This window comes from Crocuta crocuta, unplaced genomic scaffold (genome assembly GCF_008692635.1).
Source record: "Crocuta crocuta isolate KB4526 unplaced genomic scaffold, BGI_CrCroc_1.0 scaffold587, whole genome shotgun sequence".
Classification (NCBI taxonomy): Eukaryota; Metazoa; Chordata; class Mammalia; order Carnivora; family Hyaenidae; genus Crocuta; species Crocuta crocuta.
This window is the reverse complement of record NW_027532403.1, coordinates 1881234-1905206: the sequence shown is the minus strand read 5'-3', so window position 1 is coordinate 1905206 and position 23973 is coordinate 1881234. Positions and strand designations below refer to the sequence as shown.

General features: G+C 36.3%; 1 protein-coding gene across 1 annotated transcript in view; it reads left to right on the top strand.

Moving 5' to 3' along the window:
* COL25A1 (collagen type XXV alpha 1 chain) overlaps positions 1 to 23973 on the top strand; it is a 450359-nt gene that overhangs the window by 364236 nt on the left and 62150 nt on the right. The window contains exons 13-18 of the mRNA XM_077778460.1: positions 6852 to 6905; positions 8970 to 8996; positions 11365 to 11409; positions 18387 to 18419; positions 18866 to 18901; positions 23917 to 23961. Of these exons, the coding sequence (XP_077634586.1) occupies positions 6852 to 6905; positions 8970 to 8996; positions 11365 to 11409; positions 18387 to 18419; positions 18866 to 18901; positions 23917 to 23961 (240 nt within the window). The remainder of the gene's footprint in view (positions 1 to 6851; positions 6906 to 8969; positions 8997 to 11364; positions 11410 to 18386; positions 18420 to 18865; positions 18902 to 23916; positions 23962 to 23973) is intronic.

Genomic DNA, 23973 nt, shown 5'->3' with positions numbered 1-23973 from the left:
ATCTGTCTGAACTGGTCTGGGGCAAAACGAAGATGAACCCCAGCAGAAGGGTCACAGGGAGCATATCGTGACTTCCTTCACCTGCGAAATCAGGCCTTGGGCCAAGTTTAATCAGGTGTCTGAGGAATAAGAAATCACCAGGTGACATCTTTAGTCCAACAACAATAACAACAAATAATGATAATAATAATAATATGTGAGTATCATGAGTTCAATTAAATTTTTCTAAGTAAATGAGGTACTTCATTTACATGAGGTAAATGTCTGCACATGCAAGCTCTGGAAGGATCTTGTGGAAAGTTTGGATGAGATGATAATTCATGTAACCAGCAGCACTGCACCAGCTACTGCTCAGCTTTCCGCTGAGGCACAGGGGGTGCAGGAAGGAGCAGATAGAAGAATATATGGAAATACGCAGAAGGGCCAGTCTCTGTACACACATGCAGGACTGTGGCAGCCTTCAGTGCTCTAGGCAACCACCTTTCCCCTGATAGAGTACTGGAGGGGCTCAGGAGCATGAGCCCCTTGGAAGCCATGAAAGTTCTGCTCATTCAAGTCATCCTACACCTCACGGAACTCCTCCCCCAGTGCACCCCACCCTTCATTACCCCAAGCAATTCCTCTCTTCTTCAATTCTGATTTTTCAGACTGACCTATGAGACTGGAGAGGTCACTGTTGGGTTGACATCTCTCCGTCTTTTTCCTGGGCTTCATGGCTGCCATGCTATCGCTGAGACAAAGAGCCATCTCTTGCCACCATGCTTATAGGTTTTTCCAGTTTCCCAGAAGTCTTGCTGTCTCAGTCTCTCACCAGGCCTATAAGGGCTTCACATCTTAAAGTGGGCTTAATGTATTTGCTTCTCCTGTATTCATTCCTTTCTCCAACATATATGTACTGAACAATTATTATGTTTAAGGTACAGTTTTGAGGCAATGTGGAATGAGGAGTGAACAAAACAGACCAAGTTCATATTCTAGGGTGGTGAGGGGGTAGAGGTGGAAATAGGGTCACCAGTTAATATACAGGATGCCCAAATAAATTTGACTTTTAGATAAACAACACCTAATGTCCAATATGACTATGTCCCATTCATTATTTGTAATATACGTAAGTTAAAAATTGTGTTGTTTCTTTGAAATTAAAATTTAAGTGGATGTCCTGTATTTTTATTTCTTAAATGTGGCATTCCTAGTAGGGGAGATAGATTTGAAACCAAAAAAGTATACCTTGTGTGATAATTAGTGCAACAAAGAAAATAAAGTAAGACGGTGGATATAGGATGTGGTGGTGCCATGGTGTTGAGGTATCCAGAAAACCCCTGTAATAAGGAGACATTTGAGCTGAGGCTGAAGGAAGTGACAGGTGTGCAAAATGACAAATAATTTTTCTAGAACATTGAAAACATTTAAAGGTTGGGGCTAGAATTTTTATGTTATATTATTGTGTTGTAAAATGCTACATTTCTATAAATTTCACAATATGTAAGTCATTTTTGTACTTCCTACCTTTACCCCAGTTTGTGTTCATACTCATTTGCCATTAGGAAACTAGAGTAGAAAACTAACCTAGAGTAAACTAGAGAGAATTAATAGTAGTGGAGAGCAGAAACCTCATTTTCTTGACTTTTCCCCCAAACGGTTGTATCTAAGTTTATTTATTTATTTTGAGAGAGAGATTGAGCACAAACAGGGGAGGGGAACAGAGACTGAGAGAAAGAATCCCAAGTGGCTCCGTACCATCAGAACCATCACCAAACTTGAGATCATGACCTGAGCTGAGAACAAGAGTTGGACACTTAATGGACAGCACCACCCAGGTACCCCTTCCCTAAACAGTTGTATCTAAAAGCCCCTGTTGAGAGCCTCACTACTTTCAAAGAATCCTGCTCTACCAAGTGCTATTTACCCAACTGCTGCCAAAGACATTGAGGCCCTAAAGCCTTATAAAGGGACAGCCACTCCCCACCATGACTGCCTGCAGAAGGGGACTAAATGTCTATTCTGCTCACTCCTGAAGCTTGGAGATCTCTCTATGCATTGTCATAGTCCAGAAAAAAGGTTTAGTATACTTTGGTGTTTCAGATGGGTTATCAGTGACCATTAGTCTTTATTTTACTGCCTGTGTACACCAACACCCCCAACCTCAGAAATAGGAGAATGGCCTTAAGACTGATGCTATGTTCACAGCATGGGGATAGTCAGTGATATTATATGACTGTGACTGTTGTATGGTGACAGATGGTAGCTACACTTGTGGTGAGATAGCATGACCTATAGAGAAGTTGATTGACTATGTTGTACATCTGAAATTAGTGTGACGTTGTGTGTTGACTGCACTCAAATAAAAAAGTTAAAAAATAAATAAAATAAATAAACCTAAGGAAGAGCTAAAAATGTCAGAAAAAAAGACAACAACATGCCATGTTCTATTCAGAATCATTCTTGCCACCCATTAGTGGTCCGCATTCCTTGTAGTTATTTTCCTCTTCTGTTTGGATGAGTTCTTTTTGAAAATGCAGTACTTAAACAAAATCAGTTCTGACAAGTGAATGTAAAATTACATTATGCTGAAAATTTTAAACTACAACTCACTGTAAATTCCCATTGTCAGAATAAAAAGCAATCGCCATCAGGAAAGCAATATTATCACTAAATAGCCTACTTCCCTTTAGCGCTCAATCTCATAAGACAATTGCATTCCTTTCTATCTTTCAGTATTCCTTCAATTTGCCCTCAATTAGCAGGACCTGAAATAATTGTAGGAGTCTTGAGTGATGTCTTACATTAGGGTTCTAAAGAGCATTGGTTTGAGAGAGAGAGTGAGAGAGAGGAAGGAAGGAGGGGAGGAAGGAAGGAAGGAGGGAGGGAAGGAGGGAGGGAGGGAAGGAAGGAGGGAGGGAAGAAGGGAAAAAAGAAAGAAAAAGTAGGAAGCCACCTTTCATAAAAGTTTTGTAAAACTTTCGTAAAAGTTGGACTCAACTTACTTTTAGTTCAAATATTCATGTTGTCATTTGGGAGTAATAAATTGGGAATAGCTTTAGAATTTAAAATATAATAGAGAAAACCTTAGCATTCTATCTGAGGTTAAGATGTTAGCTTCTGTTTTTTGTATTCTCTTTGGAATATTTGTGAAATGTATTCAGAAATGGATACAGGGGTGCCAAGGTGGCTCAGTCGGTTGAGTGTCTGACTTCAGCTCTGGTCATGATCTCACGGTTTGTGGGCTCGAGCCTCGCATCCAGCTCTATGCTGACAGCTCAGAACCTGGAGTCTGCTTTGGATTTGCAGACTCACCTCTCTCTCTGCCCCTCCCAAACTTGTGCATACACACGCACTTTCTGTCTCTCTCAAAAATAAATGAATAAACTTTTCAAAAAAATAGATGAATATATTCTCCAACAAAAGGAGACTAACACTCTACACACAAGCAAAACCTATTTCTAATATTTTGGTCTCTGCTTTATAAACTTCTTGCATATTTACATTTTTACTACATTATGTAGTATTATAATATAGTAACATTTTTTGAAGAGGACTCATGATAATATTTTGTCCTCACACACCAGAAAATCTTAATATACTACATGACATATGGATCATTCTTCTGTAACACTTTACTTTGATCTATGTCTCTTTATTTCATGAAGTGCAAGAAAACTTTGCTTTAAAAAAAAAAGTTCTATGACCTTAATTAGATGTCCTCAAGTTATTTTTTGTAGGTATCTTTTTTTCCCACTCAAAAGTCAGCTCTTTGGGCACAAGTGCCTGTCATGTCGGTTTCATCTTTATATCCCATGAAACACTTAGCCCAGAGTAGAACAGGGAGAAAGCTTTCAGTAAGTGTTAATTGAGTGAATTAATGGCTTCCAGAATCCCATAGCTCAGCCTTGGTGGTCAGAATTATACAGCACTTCTTCCTTAACGTTCCTTTCACACAACCTGGGAACTCAGTTTGGATAGTAGCAGAATGTTCCATAGCCTTTTAATCTAAGTTTGAATGTATTTTTCTTGATATAACCTATTAGAAAGATAAAATGCTATGAGTCACTTTTCCTTCTTCCCTTAATTCATTCAGGAAGCAGCTTTATTCACTGTCAGCCTTAAAATTTTGTGAGATATCTATAAATTATAAACACATGACAAAATATTTAACTTACAAGTGATAAATGTAAAACTGAGCAACGGTAAACTCTCATTTGTGCTTATGGAAATCGCCCTGAAAAGAATTAAAATTGTGGTATCCAGTGCTGATGAAAATGTGAAAAAGTAACACAAGTGGGGGCTGATAGAAGCAGCTAAAACTCAGAATCCTTTAGAAAAACAATTTAGAAATATTTACAGAGGTGTTTGTTTTAGTTTATCTCTAATAGAAAAATTTAAAACAACCTAAGTATTCAACTATTTGGGACAGATCAAACATATGATCACACCTGACTTTGATCGATGATAAACTGTTCATAAGACAATCATGAACAGTATGTGAAAACAAGTATGTCATATCAAATTAAAAAAATCAGAACATGAAACTATGTAATAAGCTTACAATTGCTTGAAAATACGTAAGCATAAGTAAAAAAGACTAACAAGGAAACAGGACAAAATGAAAACAATTATTACAGGTGATAGAATTATAGGTGCATTTTTTGTTTCCTATTATGTTAAAAGATTATTTTAACAATATATAAAATTTTTAAAAAAGGATAAAGTTTTAGTCCTTCAGTGTTCATATATTAAGGAGGATGTTAAGCAGATACCTAAGCAACGTCTCTCTTCCTTGCTTCAAAATCTCAGCATGTGTTTTGTTCACTTCCAGGGGCTTAACTATTTTTTTTTTTGTGATTATTCTGGCTACCATGGTTATTCTTTGAAAGGCTAAACAAAGTTCATATTGTTTCCTAGCAGCATCTCTTATTTGCATTAAACCATGAGTTATGATATTAGTGCATCCTGTTGTCGATTCTTTGAAGAAAGCAGACTTGATAACTCATCTTCTGTTGCATAGTAAATGATAATCCTCTTTCAGGGTGTATTCTATTTCCAAGTTCTTAGTCTTTGTGATGTAAAAATGACCAGTCAAAATTTTCCTATAATGGCCATTGCTCTTCTGTCAACATTTTTGCCATTTATCCAAGGAGAGTGCAAGAGTTATAATTATAGTGTAACTTTATTTATGAAGCAGAAGTTCTTCCAGGAAGTTAAGACTTCAGCAATTTTAATAATCCAGTGTAATACGTTTTACTTTTCTAGAAGGATAATGTAGGCTTCATATTATTAGTTTAGCTGGTACACAAATCATCTTTATAAAAGTTAAATTTAAGTCAGGTTTCTATACATTCTGTAAGGTCACTTATAAAAATGAGGAGTATAAACCGATAATAATGAGGATAGAAATACTCCTTTGTATTCGCTCCCAATTTCTAGATGCTTTCATTCATTCAGGAATGCATCGTATTAAGACCACAACCTCTTAAACTAAATCATGAGAGTTCAAATCTTGCCTGGAGCTATATAAATCTAGAAGTTACTTAACCTCTCTGTGCCCCAATTTCTTTATCTGTTAAATAGAGATAAAGGTAGTACTTACCTCATAGAAATTTGTGAAAATAAATGAGTTGATGAATGTAAAGTTCCTGGCACTTAAAAATGGTACTATTATTACTAATGTACATGTTTGTGAAGCTGAGAGCACAAATACAAAAATAGCACAATCTCTGCCCTCCAGGTGACTAAGAAAACTCACTTAAAAATCAACTAAGTCTGCAGTGAACCTAAAACTACTCTAAAAATAGTGTTTTATTTTTAAATCAGTTAAGGAACAACTTTACTCCCTTTGGTGGAAGGAAGAAAGCCATCCCGTCATTGAACCACACAGTAAAGAGCTTTGGGAATGTTTTTAAATGAAAATGAAATTCTAGTTGATCTAACTTTGAGCCACACAGAAGCATTGAGAACCTGTGTCCTACCTTTGTTTCTGGGCACTTTATGGACTTGTCCTCTTTAGCAAACAATTGCTGATTCAGAGCCTGTGAAACCTCCTCTTTTTCTTTTTTTAATTAAAAAAAAACTTTTTAAGTTTATTTATTTATTTTGAGAGAGAAAGAGAGTACACTAGTGGGAGAGGGAAAGAATCCAATGCAGGGCTTGAACTCACAAACTGCAAGATCATGACCTGAGCTAAAGTCAGATGCTCAGCCAACTGAGCCACCCAGGTGCCCTTACAACCTTTTCTTTCTGAAAGGGGAAACCTTTCTGACCTAGTAACCATCTTTTTCCCAAATGCTTATCACTCAATATGACCTTGAGAGCCACAGTTCTAAATGTTTTATTCTATTTTTTACAGTGAAATTGAGAAGAGAAACCAAAGCCATTTTTACTTTTCACTCTTGTGTCAAATGTGTCTGATTTTGTAGGTGTTCAAAGATGTGTGTGTGCACTAAGCTTTAGACTGATTGTCTCATAATGATTTCATCCTTATGTTCTGAGCTGGTGAACCACTTAAAAGTTCTCCATCAGGAGTGATTATGTTTTTAGATATCTTTAACTCATTCCACAGATGCTTATTTATTGCCTACAAGGTACCCAACATCATGCTAGATATTCATTTCCTTTGGTGAGTTGCTTCAACTTTCTTAATGGAGACAAGACTGAATGAAGGAAATTAACCTGTTTTATCCTTTGTCCTGAGCACATAGAATTTTGGACCAAATGAGCCAACTTGTATTTACACTAGTAGTCACTTTTTTCTCTCTCTCTACTTCTAGAGCACTACTGGATAGCTCTATCCTCTACTGATCTATATAATGTATGGATTTTGTCTATTTTATTTAATAGTATCTATTTTTTATTATGAGGGTGAGCCCGGGTTGCCTGGAACAGTGGGACAAAACGGAATGCCAGGGCCAAAGGTTAGTACAAATAAAACCAAACGGAATCAGTTGAGACATGAGTTTTCATTCAATTGTAAGCTGGAACTTTTTTTTTAGTATCCCACTGGTTTTACTTGGATGGAATATTTGTCGATAGTAAAATATGCCGCAGTATAGAACTTTGTGACTAAAGAATGCTTGTGACTCTCATTAGCATTAAAAATGCAGTAAAACAAATAGGATAAGATGGTCAGAATCTTTATTCTGGATATTTCAGTAACTTGAGAAAAAGTCCATGTTTCAAATATGCAGTTGTCATTTTGCTATTTAGTGAGCATATTAAGATGTAGTCCATGTCCATACTGCCTAAAGTATGCATAATATTTACAAGACTTACTAAAGATGATTTCACAGTGACACTGTGGCCTTTCTTCAATATTTGGTCACCTCAAACACTTACACAGCATAACCAGTTAATCAAACAAAGAGTAGTATAAAGATGTGGCATGTTTGGGGACTTTTCAATATTTTTATTTTTATTTTTTTTAAGTAATCTCTACACCCAACATGGGGCTCAAACTCAACAATCCTGAGATCAAGAGTCACACGCTCCATTGACTGAGTCAGCCTGGCGCCCCACAGTGTGGCGTGTTTAAAATTTAAAAATGGATGTAGTCTGAATTACTAAATGGAGAAAAAATGTAATGAGGATTTTTGGGGGTTGCAAATTTTCTTTGTTTTTTGAAGAACAAATGAATCTGTTCAATATAAAACAATTGGTGACAGTTTAGTTTAAACCAAACAGGCAGACAAATCCCAAATCCTTTGATGAGTGAACATCCCTTGAAGTACATAACTAATGTGTAATCCCGTCAGCTGTGCTGGTGTGTATCCGTACCCACAGATGCCTGTCAGCTGATTTTACAGATCACATTGCTATTGACAGGCGCCTAGGACAGACCTAAAATTTCTAGACCTGTCCTTTGTCCTGTAGCAAATATTCCTTCGGTGACTACAGCCATTCTCCTGTCTTCTCCCCTTTCTTGCTCCCTGCTAAAAAAGCCAAATGAGAAGAGTTAATGCTTAGTTCTCAGTGCTATTCTTCTGTTGCCTAGCAACCATCAGGCTGGATGTTGAGCAGGGAAAGGTGGCTAGTAATTTGGAAAGCCAAAGGGTTAGGCTGAGTCCCAGAATATGAGAAGAGTCTTTCCTCCAAACTGATTTTGAGTGGCTTTATAAATTTAAAAAAAAAAAAAAAAAAAACCACAATAATCACACTATTTTTTAATGCAGTCTTATCTCATGGCAACATTTACTAATGCTTTTTTCATAAGAGGCATATTATCATAATGTGTATGATTTATTTTGGGATTTTCCCACTCCCTCACCTATGCCTTCCTGGATAAAGTAAAAGTAAGGATTCTTTTCAAAGCACAATTTGGCATTTTAGTCCTCATACAGTCCAGGAAATCATTTTGAATAAAGACATTCTCCTAAACGTACTTCAACTCTGTCCCATTCTAGTGTTTTTCCTGAAGGCACCAATTCCTCCTAAAATATTCCTGATTTAGAATCTGCTAGTTACCAGCAGGCTAAAGAGAATTCATGACACTGTGAAGAGGTCCAAGTTTAAGACCGTGTTTATGATCATGTTTGCAGAAGATAGATTGGGGAAATACACAGACTCTAGACCCCTGAAATAATCCAGATACTGGGGACTCTTTTGAATAGAAGACCATGAAAGGATGCGCTAGCTCACCTTATTGATTCTGAGTTTGTGTAGATTAAAACTTGAAAACTAAGAAGCCACTCAAGACATTGAATTGATACCACACTGGTCTTAATACCCCCAACGCTGGCTTCTGGACACTAATCTTAAATAAAAAGCAAAGAATTAAGATTACATTTGATATTGATATCCATGTACAATTCTTGAAGAAACTCCTCTTACTATTTGTTTTCAGTATAACAATTCTATATTGCCAGAATAGAAAATGTCACATATAATTTACTCAGTATGTTCAATATCTCATTTTGTTTTGTGTTGTTTACTTGGGTGTTTTAGAATTTAATGTGTCACTCAATCTTTGCTCTTTTGCTTAGGGAGAACCTGGAGATCGAGGAGAAAAGGTAAGAATGATTCTGCCTATAATTTTTTTTCCTCCCTAAGGAGATACTAAACCAAGCTTATTTAAGTATGGATGGCCAGATAGCAATAGATCTATATAGATATAGATAGATATAACAACCCCTGTTCTTGTCAAACTGTTAATTAGTGGAAGGAGAGAATAGTGTAGTTCTTATGTTGGGACAGAATTTTGGGTAAAATGGTTTAAAGAAATGGAAAGAAAAGGAGCAAACTTAAACATTGTATGTCAAGCGTTTAAATGGTTTTCAAAAATCCCTAGGCCTGCAAAATTTCTGTTTTGCCTACTTGCTAATGCCACTCCAATACTTTTCTAAGCATCCACATCTCTCCCTACTGCTTGTTAGGTCACTAAGTTAAGGGGATACAGATGTTTACCTGCAACAAATATACTGGAAATTGCCCCACAAAGAATTCCTATAAAAAAAATAGTAAAAAGAAACAAAAGGAGGAGAATGCCATATGTTAAATTTCTCCAGTTGTCCTTCCTGACTACTTTTGGGGGCATCCCGATTATTTTTAGACTCTCAGTGCATATTGTGGTGCTAATTCTCCTGGTTCTCGTGCTATTTATTTTAATAGTGTTTGGGAAATGTGCTGTCTGCATAGGAAGCTACCAAGATACATCATGCTCTTCATAAGTGATCTGATCTTTCCGACAAATTAATACTGTCACCTCTAATCCCCAAAGTAGTACATCTAAAGAGCCAGCAAACTTCTTGAATATAACTGTATTTTTTGTAAAATAAAACTCTAAAACAAAAATTAAAAAGACATTTATTTAAGTGGAAGGGGAGCAAACCACTTAAACCCTTCATTTCGTGACCACTAGGAACCATTCTTCCTAATAAGAAAGTTTGTTGTGTCTGTTTTGCTTTTTAATAAAGGGGTTTCCATGCAATCTTTTCAAAAGTATGCTAATAGGCCTTCTATCAAAGGTCCCTCATAATAGATTATCAGTACATTTATTTGGCATCCAACCAGTTTATTGTAATTAACTTGAAATTAATTAATCATCAGATGACTCTTTTGTGTAGAAATTAAGGAGGGAAAAGGAGGAGAGCCAGCACTGTTCCAGGGATTCATCAGATAGAGCAGCTCAGGTTCTGGGGCCTGTGTGGGGGTGTCTGGCACCATAGACAAATGCCTGAGCAGTTAGCTTCATACTTATTTGAAACAAGAGAAGAAAATGGAGAGAAAAAAGTAAAAGTCTCTCTCCTCCACACCTCTTTCCTCTCCCATGGAAACCGTCATCAATACTTTACCTCTTATTTAAAGGGAATCTTTAAATGATGGAAAAGTGACCTAATAAGAAGCTAAACAAAAGGACATTCCAGCTTATGGAATCTAGGAACAATAATGCATTGTTATTGCTAACGGCTATCATTAACAGTTCATGGTGTGTCACATACTGTCCTAGTTGCTTTACACATAGCATATTGTTTATTTCTCCTAATCCCATAAAGCATTCTTGCCCTTACGTTACACATGTGAAACGTGATGTAGGGAGAATTTTATTTGCCCAGTAGGTGCTGGAGCTGGGCTCAGTCTCTCTGGCGCCAGCGTCCATGATGTTTCCACTATAACATGCTGTAAGACTTAAATTAAAGAATTCAGCATTGAAGGAGTCAAAGCATGGATAATGAGTGAATGACTTTTCTTTCCTAATGCATTGCTTTGTGGCAGAAAGGAGATGTCAGTGAGGAAATAAGCACAGGAAATCTCGAAAATAACTCTCCAATTCATTTTACTGTAATTATAAAAGGGAGAGTTTTCAAATAAAATGTAAAACATTCATTTCACAAATGCAGAACACATAGGTGCAGATAAAGTAATCTTGTGTCCACAGGCTTTGAAGGCTGTGTCATGCATTTTGGAGCTTTGGAGATTTGACTTCTGAACTCGAAGGCAGAGTAGGATTTACACAGAGAGAAGGGAACAGGGAGGGCAGGGGCCCAGGTGGCAAGAACGGCAGGAGGAAGAACACAGAGGTGATAAGGCATGTGGCATATTGAAGGAATGGTCAGGAAAAAGGTCGCTCTGAGCAGAGGAGAAAAGAGATAGAGTTAAGGATGTGTTAAGTACGTGCTTCAAGCTATTAGAAGTCAGAGAAAGTACTGCTTTCTGTTGATATCATAGAGGAGCTGAAAGCTGTTCAGCTGTGTTCATTGCAATAAATTTTATGTGGACCAGTTGATATCAGGCAGCTGCTCAAGTAAAAATGTGTCAGCTCTGTAGAAGATTCACAAGAGATTTCAATATACAGTGCATATGAAAGCAAGCTTAAAATAATGAACTGTCCTGTGTGTGATGTCACCAATATATTTTACATGTATCGCTTTCCCCCCTTAGGGAGATGTTGGAGAGAGTGGCCCCAAAGGTGACACAGGCGAAAAGGTACAGTGTGTGAAATATGAAAGGTATGTGTATGAACAAGAAATACTATTCCATGTATATGAAAACAGAAGATTTTGAGAGAGGTAAGAGAGTGGTAGTAGCTTAATATGGTAAGATGAGAAATAATTCTGAGTTTGGAAAGCATTTAAGTATCCAATTTAGAAAGGTGATCTTTTCACAAGCTCTTAAATACAAATTTAAATATTAAAAAAAGTTTAACGTTTATTTATGTTTGAGAGAGAGAGACGCAGACTTCAAGTGAGGGAGGGGCAAAGAGAGAGAGGGAGAGATGGACTCGGAAGCAGTTTCCAGGCTCTGAGCTGTCAGCACAGAGCCCGTCAAGTGGGGATCCAACCCATGAACTGTGAGATCATGACCTAAGCCAAAGTTGGATGTTTAACCGACTGAGCCACCCAGACACCCCATAAATATTTTTAAAATAAAATGGTATGTCACAAATTCTAGAGAATGTGTAGCTAGGTTTCCAGTAATATGGCTTCCAGGGAAGAAAATCATTTATTTATGTTAATGAGGCACTCTCTTGATACTCAGAGATATAAAAATAAAGTTTCTAACGTGATTCCATTTGTTCCAATTTGGTTAGAGAGAACATGTCACAGGATTGAGATGAGATTTAAAAGTTTGAAAGTAAATGTCATTTGATTATGCAGCCTTGAAAATTTGCCTCAACTTGAAATCTACTAAATTCAGATATTTTGCCAGGCTTTGCATTCTTTTTTTTTCATCTTTTAAACCATTATTAGCATTTATATTACAATGGTCTCCTGGTTCATCTTTCAACCTCTTCTCATACCCCTCTCCCCATCTATCATTATAGCCATTGCTTGCGTTCATACTTTATAGACATCTCTGACATAAGAGGGGCATTTTACTTCACCTGTGCTGTATGTTAAGAATTAAGAAAAGATCTTTTAAGAAACTAAAAATAATCGGATTTTAATTAAAATCAAGCTAAACAATTGAATGATAAAAAAGATTTATTCATTGAGGTTCACAGTTGAGAATAAAAATATTTCACTTTGAAAATTATTACAGTACAGATGGATAATGGTTAGTCATAAAAACGTACTCATAAAATAAAGGGAAATTTATCTTTCTCATTCTTATAAATATTAATATAAATATGGCCTGGATGATGGTAGGAATGAATTAATGTCACCAAGTAGCAATTATATTTGTATTCGAGGAGCAGTCCAGAAATTCGAGTGGACCCTTGGCTTCTTGTAGACCAAGGTTTCCCAGCTTCAGCATCATTGACATATTGGGCTAGATAATTCTTTCTCGGGGGCGTTAGATATTTAACAGCATTCCTGGCCTGTGCCCACTAGATACCAGTAGTTGTGACAACCAAATCTGTCTCTAGACATTGCCAAATGTCCCCTGGGGGACAAAATCATTTCTAGTTGAGAAGCACTGCTATAGACCCATTGTATATATCTGTCAAATTTAATTATCATGCTGCAATCAAATATGGCATGAATATGTTTAATACTTAATAAGACCAATGATATACCTTGATGACTCTCAAAGTCAGAATTTCAACCCCCAGAAATATAAACCTGGATGTTCTATTTAACTTTTTTGTTTATACTTAAAACCAGAGGTCAGCAAGCCTTTCCTGTAAAGGGCCTGAAAATAAATATTTTAGGCTTTCTGGGCCTTGTGGTCTCTGTCACAACTACTCAACTCTGTTCTTACAGTGTGACAGCAAGCATAAACAGTATGTACACCAATGAGTGTGGCTGTGTTCCCATAAAACTTTATTTCTGGACATTGAAATTTTAATTTCATGTAATTTTCATGTGTCATGAAATATTGTTCTTCTCATTTTTTTTTAACCATGTAAAAATGTAAAAAACATTCTTAGCACATGGGCCACACAAAAACAGGAGCTGGCTCACAGGCCTTAGTTACCAGTCTCTGCTTAAAGAAAGGAAATCTTCTAAACAGAAAGCAGTTTTTTTTCAAGTGAAAAAAGTTTATGCCAAGTCTGGACAATACCTATGTGGATTCATGTAGAGAATGTTATGCTCTTAGAAGTTGTATTTTTAAAGCTTCACTTTTGGAATGTAGATCAATAATTGTTTCTTTAATCACACATTTTTAACATTTAATTTTCCAGTAGTAAAGTAACCCTTTTCTTTGAAAATTCCAAGTTCATCTCAAAGGAAGACTGTTTTATATTAATGCAAATCATTTACCATATTGACTCACACATAGTAAACTCTCAATAAATGTTAGCTTTCTTACCACATGGGAATTGAAATCAACTAGATTGGTTGTTTTCTTTTTATCAAAAAGTTTTATTAGTCAACTGAAATTAAGTACAAGAAATCCTTCAGTTAAAACGGAAATCATTTCTATAAACTTTCAATAGGTCTAAACAGGGGATTGTAAATAGGAATCTGTAATGTATAAATTGTAATCTGACCTGTAGCATTCATGCCGAGAATGCTGTAATTGAAATATAATTTTTGATGTGTTTTTTTTAAACATTTCCTGCTTCTGTCATATAATTTGTTTCCAGTATGTTGGAAACACTCTTCTCATGGCCTTTGGGTTCAATATGTGAAGCTCATTCATCATGTACCAAGTTTGAGATACAAAATCAAAAAATGCTTTTTTTCTGCCATTGATATAGTAAATTACGTCATTGACGGATTCACTTCAATAGGATTTTTTTTCCTTTTGATCCATCTCAGTGCCTTTGGATGGTAAAGCAATCTAAATCATTCCAGACTGGTCATCTGGAAATGCTGTGGAACTATAAAAACCACTAGGCTGGGTTTTGTCCGTGGCCAGCAACTGCCGTTCACTCTAGGCCTTGTGAGTGACATTCCAAAGAATGATTTCAATCATGTGTGGAGTTACTATGCAGAGGTTACGTTCTGCTCTTTGGAGTGTTAATCCCACCCAACAAATGCAGAAATGGACTTGTTATCTCTTTTGGTCAACTTGAAAGCAGGTATTTGTGCAGCGCACTGAATGGTTTGGCCGTGCCACTCTATTATTCACAATTCGGTCTGCAGATTCAGAAGCTCCACCTTCACTGTCTTGCTACAGCCTGTCTGCGCCTTCATTTTCACTGCTCCCTCAGTCTCCATTCCTGTAAACGCACTGCCTTCTTAGTGTATGCCCACAGCGCATTCTCATCCTCTGAGCCTTTTTAGAAGCCACACCCATATTTGGAGCTTCGAATCAAATTCTCTTTTCTTAAAATCACATGTGAAGGCCTGTTTCAGAGGGCCCCCACCCCCCCTCACCCCCACACTGCACCACGTCTAGTCAATGCAGGGCCCTCTCTGACTTGGCACGTAATGGTTCTCTCACCTTACAACACTCTTATTGTCTGTCCACCTTCTATTCTTCAGTCCACTGAGACCTTAGTTTATAAGTCACTTCCCTAGGGCAGCCTTTCAGTCTCCTCCACACTGGTTAGGTTACCTACTCTGTACTCCCATAGCACTCTTTAAAGTACCTTTCATAACCATTATTGGGATTTATTATAATTCCTTGTTTAATTGGACATTTGGCTCATTGGAGAAGAAAAACAAATAAATAAACAAAAAGCTGTATGATGCCAAATTATTCCCAGCATCAATCCATGTTCCTGGCACAGAGTTGGAAGATACTAAATATTTATTGAATAAACAACCTTTAAAACATTTTTTCCCTTTCAACTGTTTTTTATTTTCATAGAATGGTAGACCTTTTTCCTGTGACAGGCATTTGTTTATCATGTCATCTGGTATATACAGGAACATAGAATATCCCAAACATGAGAGTCTCTTCCAACCCCAGATTTTTTTTAAAGAAAAGAAATGGAAAGTATTTTTCATGCTTTCAACCAATAATATTTTTGGGTACATATATTGGTATGTGATGGTCCTGAGCACAGGTCAAGGGCACGGATTGTAACTGCATTGCTTCCTGTTCTCACCCAGCTCCTAGCATCCCTGCAAACAGAACATGGCTGGCACACAATGGGGGCTCAACAAACATTCATTGACTGAATTAGTGAAGGATAGAAATGTCACCATATTCACTTCATTTATCCACATAGACTTTATTAACACGTGCATAAAATTATATACCAGCTATTGTATTTGAACATTAGCATGACCAAAAACAGAAGCCCTTTGTGTTTGAATGATCAGTGGTAAAGCCCCGTCTGTTTATCTCAAGTGTCTTCTCAAAGTATTCTCCCATTTGTGACTTACTTACCCTGTTGAAACTTGGGTTTCCAGACCAGCTGACTTATGAAGCTAAGCGTCTATTTAAGACATAGTTGGGTTTTTCATACTTTAGTCCTGTGTTCGCTTTCACTTTTTCAGGAATGAGGATTATGAACACTGACTGTTTTATTTCTACTCCTTGCAACACTCTACTTTAAAATGTTTAACTTATGACTGTCTTTCAGCAGTTGTCTTGCCACTTAAAAGTTTAAAAAATTCCTCGAGATTTCACAGTCTAAGTTTTTTAAAAGAGAATTAAAATATCACTCATAGTCCTCCATCAAATGAAACTGCTCCAATTTCCACAAATAAATCAGCCTTTCAGGAAACTGTCCTTTTCTTTCCATCTACTTTCTATGAGAACTAAATCTGTTCCTTATTCTCATTTGTGGATTATCCAGCCACTTTACATTAAGACACTAAAAATAAAAGGTTTTAAACTACAGTTAATATAAGCAACTTCCTTTTATTTACAAGTTTACTGGAACCTTTATGCCCTGTTGTCAAAATGAAATAAACCAATAATTCTTATTCTAATAAAAAGAACATGGCAATGGAATTTAGGAAGTTCAAAATTCACTTATCCTCTCATTGCTTCAATGTCCTTGTCTATTAAATGAAAATAGTAATATCTGCTCTATCTCATCAGAGTTTTATGAGATATAAATGAGATGAGGGAAGGGGCTCAGCAAAGTCAAAATTGTTTTTAGGAATACAAAGGTCTTATTGTGCAAAATATTACAAACCTGATTCATTGGTGTTGAAGGCTTTCAGATTTGATTTAATAGTAATAGAAATAAGTTTTATTTTATTAGCCACATTTATTTCACTTCCCACTTGGAACTCAACTGAATGTTAATGATTAGAAAGAGAAATCAGTATAAAACAGTATGTAAAGTCCTTTTCTTAAGTTTTGTCATGATTTAGTTTTTCCTTGGGTTATAACAATTACAGACATCACAGAGGCTCACATATATATCAATTTCCTCAGTAAGCTAATTTATTATTTCCTTATCCTTCCCAAGCATTTTTTCCTTCCTAATTTTTCTTCATTTTTTAAGTTAATTTATTTATTTTGAGAGAGCAAGAGAGAGCATAAGCAAGGGAGGGGCAGAGAGAGACGGAGAGAGAGAATCCCAAGCAGGCTCTACACTGTCAACACAGGGCCCCACATGGGGCTCAATCTCACAAAACCATGAGATTGTGACCTGAGCCAAAATCAAGAGTTGGACACTCAACCTATTGAACCACCCAGGCACCACTTTTTCATTTTGATCCTTGACTGCTGAGTTATTTAAAACATTCTTTTTGAGATTTGCTCATTTATTTGCCATATATGTATTGAGCATATACTATGGGCTAGGCACTGAATAAAAATCGATACTAAATCTGCCCCCATGTGGCTGATTGTCTAATGAAGGGACAGACAGTAAATAAATAAATATGTAATTATGAAGTAAGCTATGTAGGACACGAACAGAGCTCAGTGCTGAACAGTAAAATGTGTATGTAAGGGACATGCATCTTAAGTTGGTTGGAGAAGGGTTCTTCGAGGCAAAGCCACTTAAGCCAAGACCTCAAGAGAGAGAAGATGTCAGCCTGGGGATGAGGGGGAAGGAATTGAGAGAAGGGGACAAGTGCTCCATGCACAGAGGCCTGAGGCCTCATCTCTGTCTCTAAAAGAGACAAATGAGGGGGGTTCCTAAACCCAGAACAAGGAACTAGACCCCTGGATTTCCTTGAGCAGTTGCATAGATGTGACAGCTGAGGAAATCCCAGGATGTGCCTTCCTCCTTATACCTGTTCTTATCTTCTTGAAAGTCTCAAATAGCTAAGTTTTCTCCCTGTTTTGCCTTGTAGCATGTTCATGAGACAAAGGGCTGGAAGGAGCTTGAAAATCTAGGCCCTTTGTTGGCTTCATTTCAGAAATCAACAACATTCTTAACTAACCTCCCTATTCTTTTCTACTAATCTCTCTCTGCTTATTTTATAGCATATGTGCTTTGAAAATGTAGTCACCCTCTGTGAATTCCCTGTGGAATACATTGCCTTTTAGAAAACCAGATTCTTTCTCAAGATTTTCTCTTAGATCGTACATGTGTCCCTGCCACCCATGAGTCATCCATCATCCTGTAATTTTCTGGTTACTGCATCACAATGAAATAAATGTAAAGCTAGAGAAAATGTGCCGGTCATAACTGTGACAGTGCTCCATGAGGAAAACCAACTGACCTGCTACGTGGCTTTCTCCAGCTCGACATCATTAACCCTTTGACTTCATCTCTTGAGCCCTGGACTTTCTGAAGACTGAGAGGGTCAAGGAACTCCCAGTAACTGATAGCCCGTGACATTAATAAATTCCAGAAATAGAGAAAACCAAAGTTCCAGGTCTCCAAATTACAATTTATTACTTTAGAATACACTTTTAACACTATATCAAGGGAAGACATACCTATTTGAATATTTATATTTACTTCAAAGAGTATAGTCCTTGAGTATTTTGCATTCAAAATAAGCTCATGTTTTTAGAAAGTGCATTGTTTACCTTGGAAATTGTTGACATCTTAACAGCTGACAAGTTGATATCGTTTTATGGAGCATAGTCAGGCCCATTAGATATGGGGCTCCTTTGGAGTGCCATGTTGAAATTGGCTCTCCATGTGTTTGTATGTTTCCTATTCTCATATCCTGTGGAATAATCTCCCATTGGTTTTGTTTTAGGGTGACCCTGGATCATCTGCAGCAGGAATTAAGGTAACTATAGCCTTGTGAGTGTTTATACCCCAGGAGTTACAGTTTTGAATTTTATAAGCCTCTGCTCACTCTTCTTTAGTACCAATTTTGATGGTTATAACTGTTTCTATTCTTCTGCAATAATTAGCTTCCAAACACAACAGGGAATATCTGCTAGAATTCTGATAAAGGCTTAAATAAGAGGTATTGCCTTCACTTCTCTCTGTGAATGGTTTTTATGGAAATGTGGATTTGTAGGTGAGATTTAGGTATGTCCACACCAAGAAAAAAGTTCTGTCTCTATTGAAATGTAGAGTAGTAGAATAAAGTGAATGAAATGCATATGATCAAGAAGGTTAGACCATCTCTGTGAAAGTGTCCAGAGGCCTAAGCATTTTGGAAAATTCTTATAAGACTGTTTGTTTGTTTGTTTGTTTGTTTGTTCATCTTTGGCTTTCTTTGGTCAGGGGGAGCCTGGAGAATCTGGTCGTCCAGGGCAAAAGGTAACATCTTTATTCTAGTGTTGTTCTTTGTACTGTCACATATTTGCCATTTTATATCTACTGTCCACTGTGTAATATGAAAGCAATTATTGCAAAATGATGCAGTTTTCATGCTTTGCATGCAGAGTGCTATTGATTATTCTGCATTTTAAAAAGACTGATGCTGACCATAGCAAAATATGAAACACTGTGTACATGTAGAAAGATGCTTTATTAACTAAAGTCTGCCTATACTTAGCTGTTTGAGACTAACAAAGATCGGTTGGGTTGGAATGCCAACAACTTATCTTGCATGTTTAAAGATACTCTGCATGTTTCTATCATTCATGAGAAGAAATGAATATTTACTAAACTGTTTCAGTAGGGAATGATAGTTTCTTATATCCCTTTTCTTTTTATTTCAAATACTTCCTTACTGATAATTTTTTATGTGAATCATATCTACCTATGCAACAAATGTTATGTTATACAAACCAGATTTGTTAATAAACTAAATTTTAATTGGAGACACTAGCCAAGTACTTTAACCAATCTGTGGATACATACATGATTTTTTAAAAATCATTTGTGCTTCACTTCAGTGATCAATTAGAGAATATGCAGTGATTATGTTTAGATTCATATTCTCATTTGACTCTGAGGCAGGAAACAACTGTTAGCAGTTTATTGTCTGAGCATCTGGATATCAGTGTCCAATGTGGTTAGATTTTAGATAACAGATGTATTGTAGCTAACAAGTAAATGTGAATTCCACATTAGGTCAAAACTCCTAAGATCATGACTGCCTTTATCTAGCAATAGCTGATGTTGTAGAAAAAATGTGGTTAGAGTCATAGAATTTACCTCATTGATATAAAAGAAAACAGAGAATAAATCTCATTATAGGAGTTTGGAACCTTAAGACATGAAAACAATAATGTTCCCACACTCTTGAAGTCATTGAGAAGATCATTGCTTGTTTTAGAGACTTAGTGATTTTTGAGAAAGTCTTTCATGTTCTTTTAAAATTTTTAAAAATAGAGTTTTCTTTGAAACTCAGCCTCCAGGAGTAATGATTCATCAGGCCCAGTTTCAGGTAAAGTTCAGGCTTTTCCGAAGAACCCAGCAGAACTCTGTGAATTTTTCTATTTGATTCCTAAGATTTCTTACTGATTCTTTATGTAAGAAATTTGAAATTAGTTATATCATCAGAGAGTCATGGTCCCCTTTGGTTTGAAAAAGCAAATAATCTTCTCAGATGATCTATACAAACCAGATTTGTTAATAAACTAAATTTTAATTGGAGACACTAGCCAAGTACTTTAACCAACCTATGGATACATATATGATTTTTAAAAAATCATTTGTAAATTAGATGATCTAATTTTAGACTCCTTAGTATTTCAAAACTAAAGGTTACGTTTAAACTGCTCTCTAAATCTGATATACTAAAAGAAATGCCTACAAGACTATTATGCCTTTTTAACAAAACAAAATGAAACAAATCTGCTATAAACTTGTATAGGTTCCACTGTTTTCAGAGTGGGAGATCCAAAATGATTTTCAATTTTTTTAGTAAAATATGGCCCTCTCATGATTATTTAGAAATACAGTTAGGATTCATTCCTGGAAGTTTATAGGTTTACATATGGAAACATTGGATTTCCTTTGTATTTCATTAAAAATCTGCTTTAAATTATATCGGGAGAAGGGGTGGATTCATTAAAAACTTACAACCTTTTTGAATGAGTATGTGCCCTGAAAGGCACAGCATCTTTTTCATCAATATTTAGGCCAGATCCTATCCTTTGACGCAATCTCACTTGCCCACAATATTTATGACTTCCTTTGTCTAATATCAGGATTTGGCAATACTTACCGCAACATTGCTTTAAAAGTAGAATATTCCCATGTTTGCTGCTTACTTAGATTAGAAAATGACAAACAGAACTCAGTACAGAACCAATTCAAGGGAACTTCCAAAGCATGTCCCTGATCATTGCAGAACCGTGTTGTGGATTCAGCACTTAACCTCCTGCGTTAGGGACGTTCCCAGAGACGTAGAGTTTCAAGACAGAATGAAAAGCCCATTGGTTAGCTTTCCACTATTTGCCGTTGTCCAGTATGTAAATTTGTTTTTTAGACCAACATTCATAATGTAGAAATGGTTTCATTATAGTTTTTTTTCTTTTATAGATTCAGCAGTAAAATGTGTGATTGATAGATGAGTTAGCGTGTGTATTTATATTTCTAAAGTGAATGTGTAGATTTATAAAAATAGGTATTGTGTGCCATCACATAGTTTTTACTTTTCTACCTTCTCTGCATCTCTTTATATGTTTTAACTTTAAAGGGATAAAAATACTTGATTCCCCATTGGAAGGGACCCTCCCAGTTAAAATATATCTAGAAGTAGAGGACACTGTAACAGAAATGTGGGGCAAAAGCAGAGTCAGAATTTGACAGCAGATAAAGGTCTCCTTTAATGGGAGGTAAAGAGTCAAAGGGAAAGAAAAAAAAAAAAGAACCCAAAAGATAATGTGTAAAATTTAGTCTATTTGGACAAGTATTTTTCAAATGGAAGAATAAACCAATTCTTAATTATGACCCACATCTGACCTAGGGCCATGCATGCCTAAGATCTCACTCCAGAGAAGCTCCCGAGCTAAGAAATAGGCAAGCATGAAGTTAACAAAAAATTGTCTTAACTGAAAGACAAGCCTTTATGGAACTTGTATAGGAAGAGAAGTCTTCCTAAAAAATGTTGAGATGTTCCACAAAGGGTAACATAAAATATTTTATAATCTTTCATTATGTTGACTACTACATTGAATAAATGTAAATTTGGAAAGGTCAAATTTATAAAAATCCAATACTATGAAATATGAATTCTTGAAATATCTGTACTTTAAAAAGCCCATTTAATATTCTAATATAAATATATACGTACATACACATGTGATGTAGGGAACAGCTAAATGCTCAAAGTCTCTGTAAGTATTCAATCTACATTATAAAATACTCCATAATGTCTTATAGACATTTCTCAGTGTTAGAAAACATAGGTGTGTGTCTGTGTATGCATATGTATATGAAAATCTTTTTTTTAATGTTTTATTTCTGAGGGAGAGACAACGTGAGCAGGAGAGAGTCAGAGAGAGGGAGACACAGAATCTGAAGCAGGCTCCAGGCTCTGAGCGGTCAGCACAGGGCCCGACACGGGACTCGAACCCATGAACCATGAGATCATGACCTGTGCCAAAGTCGGATGCTTAACTGACTGAGCCACCCAGGCGCCCCTATAAAAATCTTTTTTTAATTAGTCATAGACTCTTTTTAATACGGTGGGAGGGAAGTGTGTGTGTAGGACATTTCTCCTGTATGGAAACAGTGATTTGACCTATATATTTTCACACATGTTTCAAATAGGATGTCTTGACTTTGAGGAGACTTTTCTAAAGCAATACAAAACTATCAGTTTATCACCAATGTGTTTACTTTTATTGGTTGTATATTCTACTGCAGTTTATTGTATATTCAAGGGCTTGTACATTTTTTAAGGTAAAAGAGAATCTTCAGTAAAATATGGATGCAAGCCTTATTTACTAGATCTTCTTAAATTTGTTGTTTGAAGGGCAAAAGGGAAAGAAAAAAGAAAATCTAATGTATAATGTTTCTGTGTAAAGTTTAATCTACTTAGACAAGTATTCTTTGAATAGAATATCAAATTCTTAATGATCATTCTTTTCTGACTTAACCTCATCTTAGTCTTACTGTTCACAGTGCAAAATTTCAGTTATATAGTTTGAAACAGCATAGTTTTTCTTTTGCATTCCTGAAGCCCCTATGGCCTAAACCATCAGGAAAGTCAGTTTCCCCTCTATGTCTAACCATACAGTTTAATAAGTTATGTGGAGTCATTTTTTTAAATATAATACCAGAGCACATCGTGACTCTTCATAATATGAAAGTACTACTGTTAAAGATGAAATATCTGGTTGTTCTTAGTAGATTTTCCATGGAATGGGGATTGTTAAAGCATTTAGATTAAAAGCAGTACCTCCCTTTAACACTTTTACTTAGTTTGATGCTCCAATCTCTTTGAATATACTTGTCTGTCCCACTGACTGACCATTATGAAACAGTGTGTGCCTTTTACCCTCAAATGTTGTTTCTGCGAATAATAGTCACCTCAGTCCAATACAGGATAGACTTTCAGTTTCCCCAGTGATTTCTTTATGCTTCTTTAATGGAATTCAGGAGATTTTCTAAGCAATGTAACCTTTTGTCACTGTACTTTGTACTTAAAATAATGTAGACAATTCTGTGAAAATGAGATTTAGCTTGACTCCAGTGTGCTCACACAAAATGTACCACTTAATCTCAAACCTGTATTCAGGAACAGCTGCACACATGGTACCATTAGCCCGAAATTGCTAAGCAGAGTTACCCAGACTCAACAACGGTCAGAGATACAGGCTGGAGTTAAGTAGAATCTTAACCATGCATTTATCTTCTCATCATTCAGGAATGGAAAAGAAATCTTACTATACTTTTAAGTGAGCAAGACTTAATGTATATTGTTTTGATGTGACCATCTGTTCACACAGCCAACTCTTGATTATCTGAGGTAAGAGAGCCCTGGAATAGGATGCATTATTCAAATGCGTACAAAATCCTCATTTCAGCAAAGAACCTCAGCTTCCACAAGAAATCATTTACCAGAGAATAATAAAACGTAGGAGTGCCTTTTCCTTCTACTTCTTCTCTTGCTTGCCTTCTGGCAGAAATGCCAATGAGCAGTGAGATGACAGGAAGAGAGAAAAATCCTGAAAAATCTACAAAATGGTCAACCAATCCCTGAATCAAGAGTTGACTGAACTGTATAATGTCACCAAAGTCCTTGAAACTAGACAGCATTTATGTATGTATTTATATGCAGCAAGTATTCAGCTAGGAACATTTGCCATGTTTTTCTCCACATACTGTGACTGAGTGACTACTGTTCTATAATGCTATGTGATTTTCCTATGTAGGGTGAACCAGGGCTTCCTGGGCTTCCTGGACTTCCGGGGATAAAGGTAAATACAGCA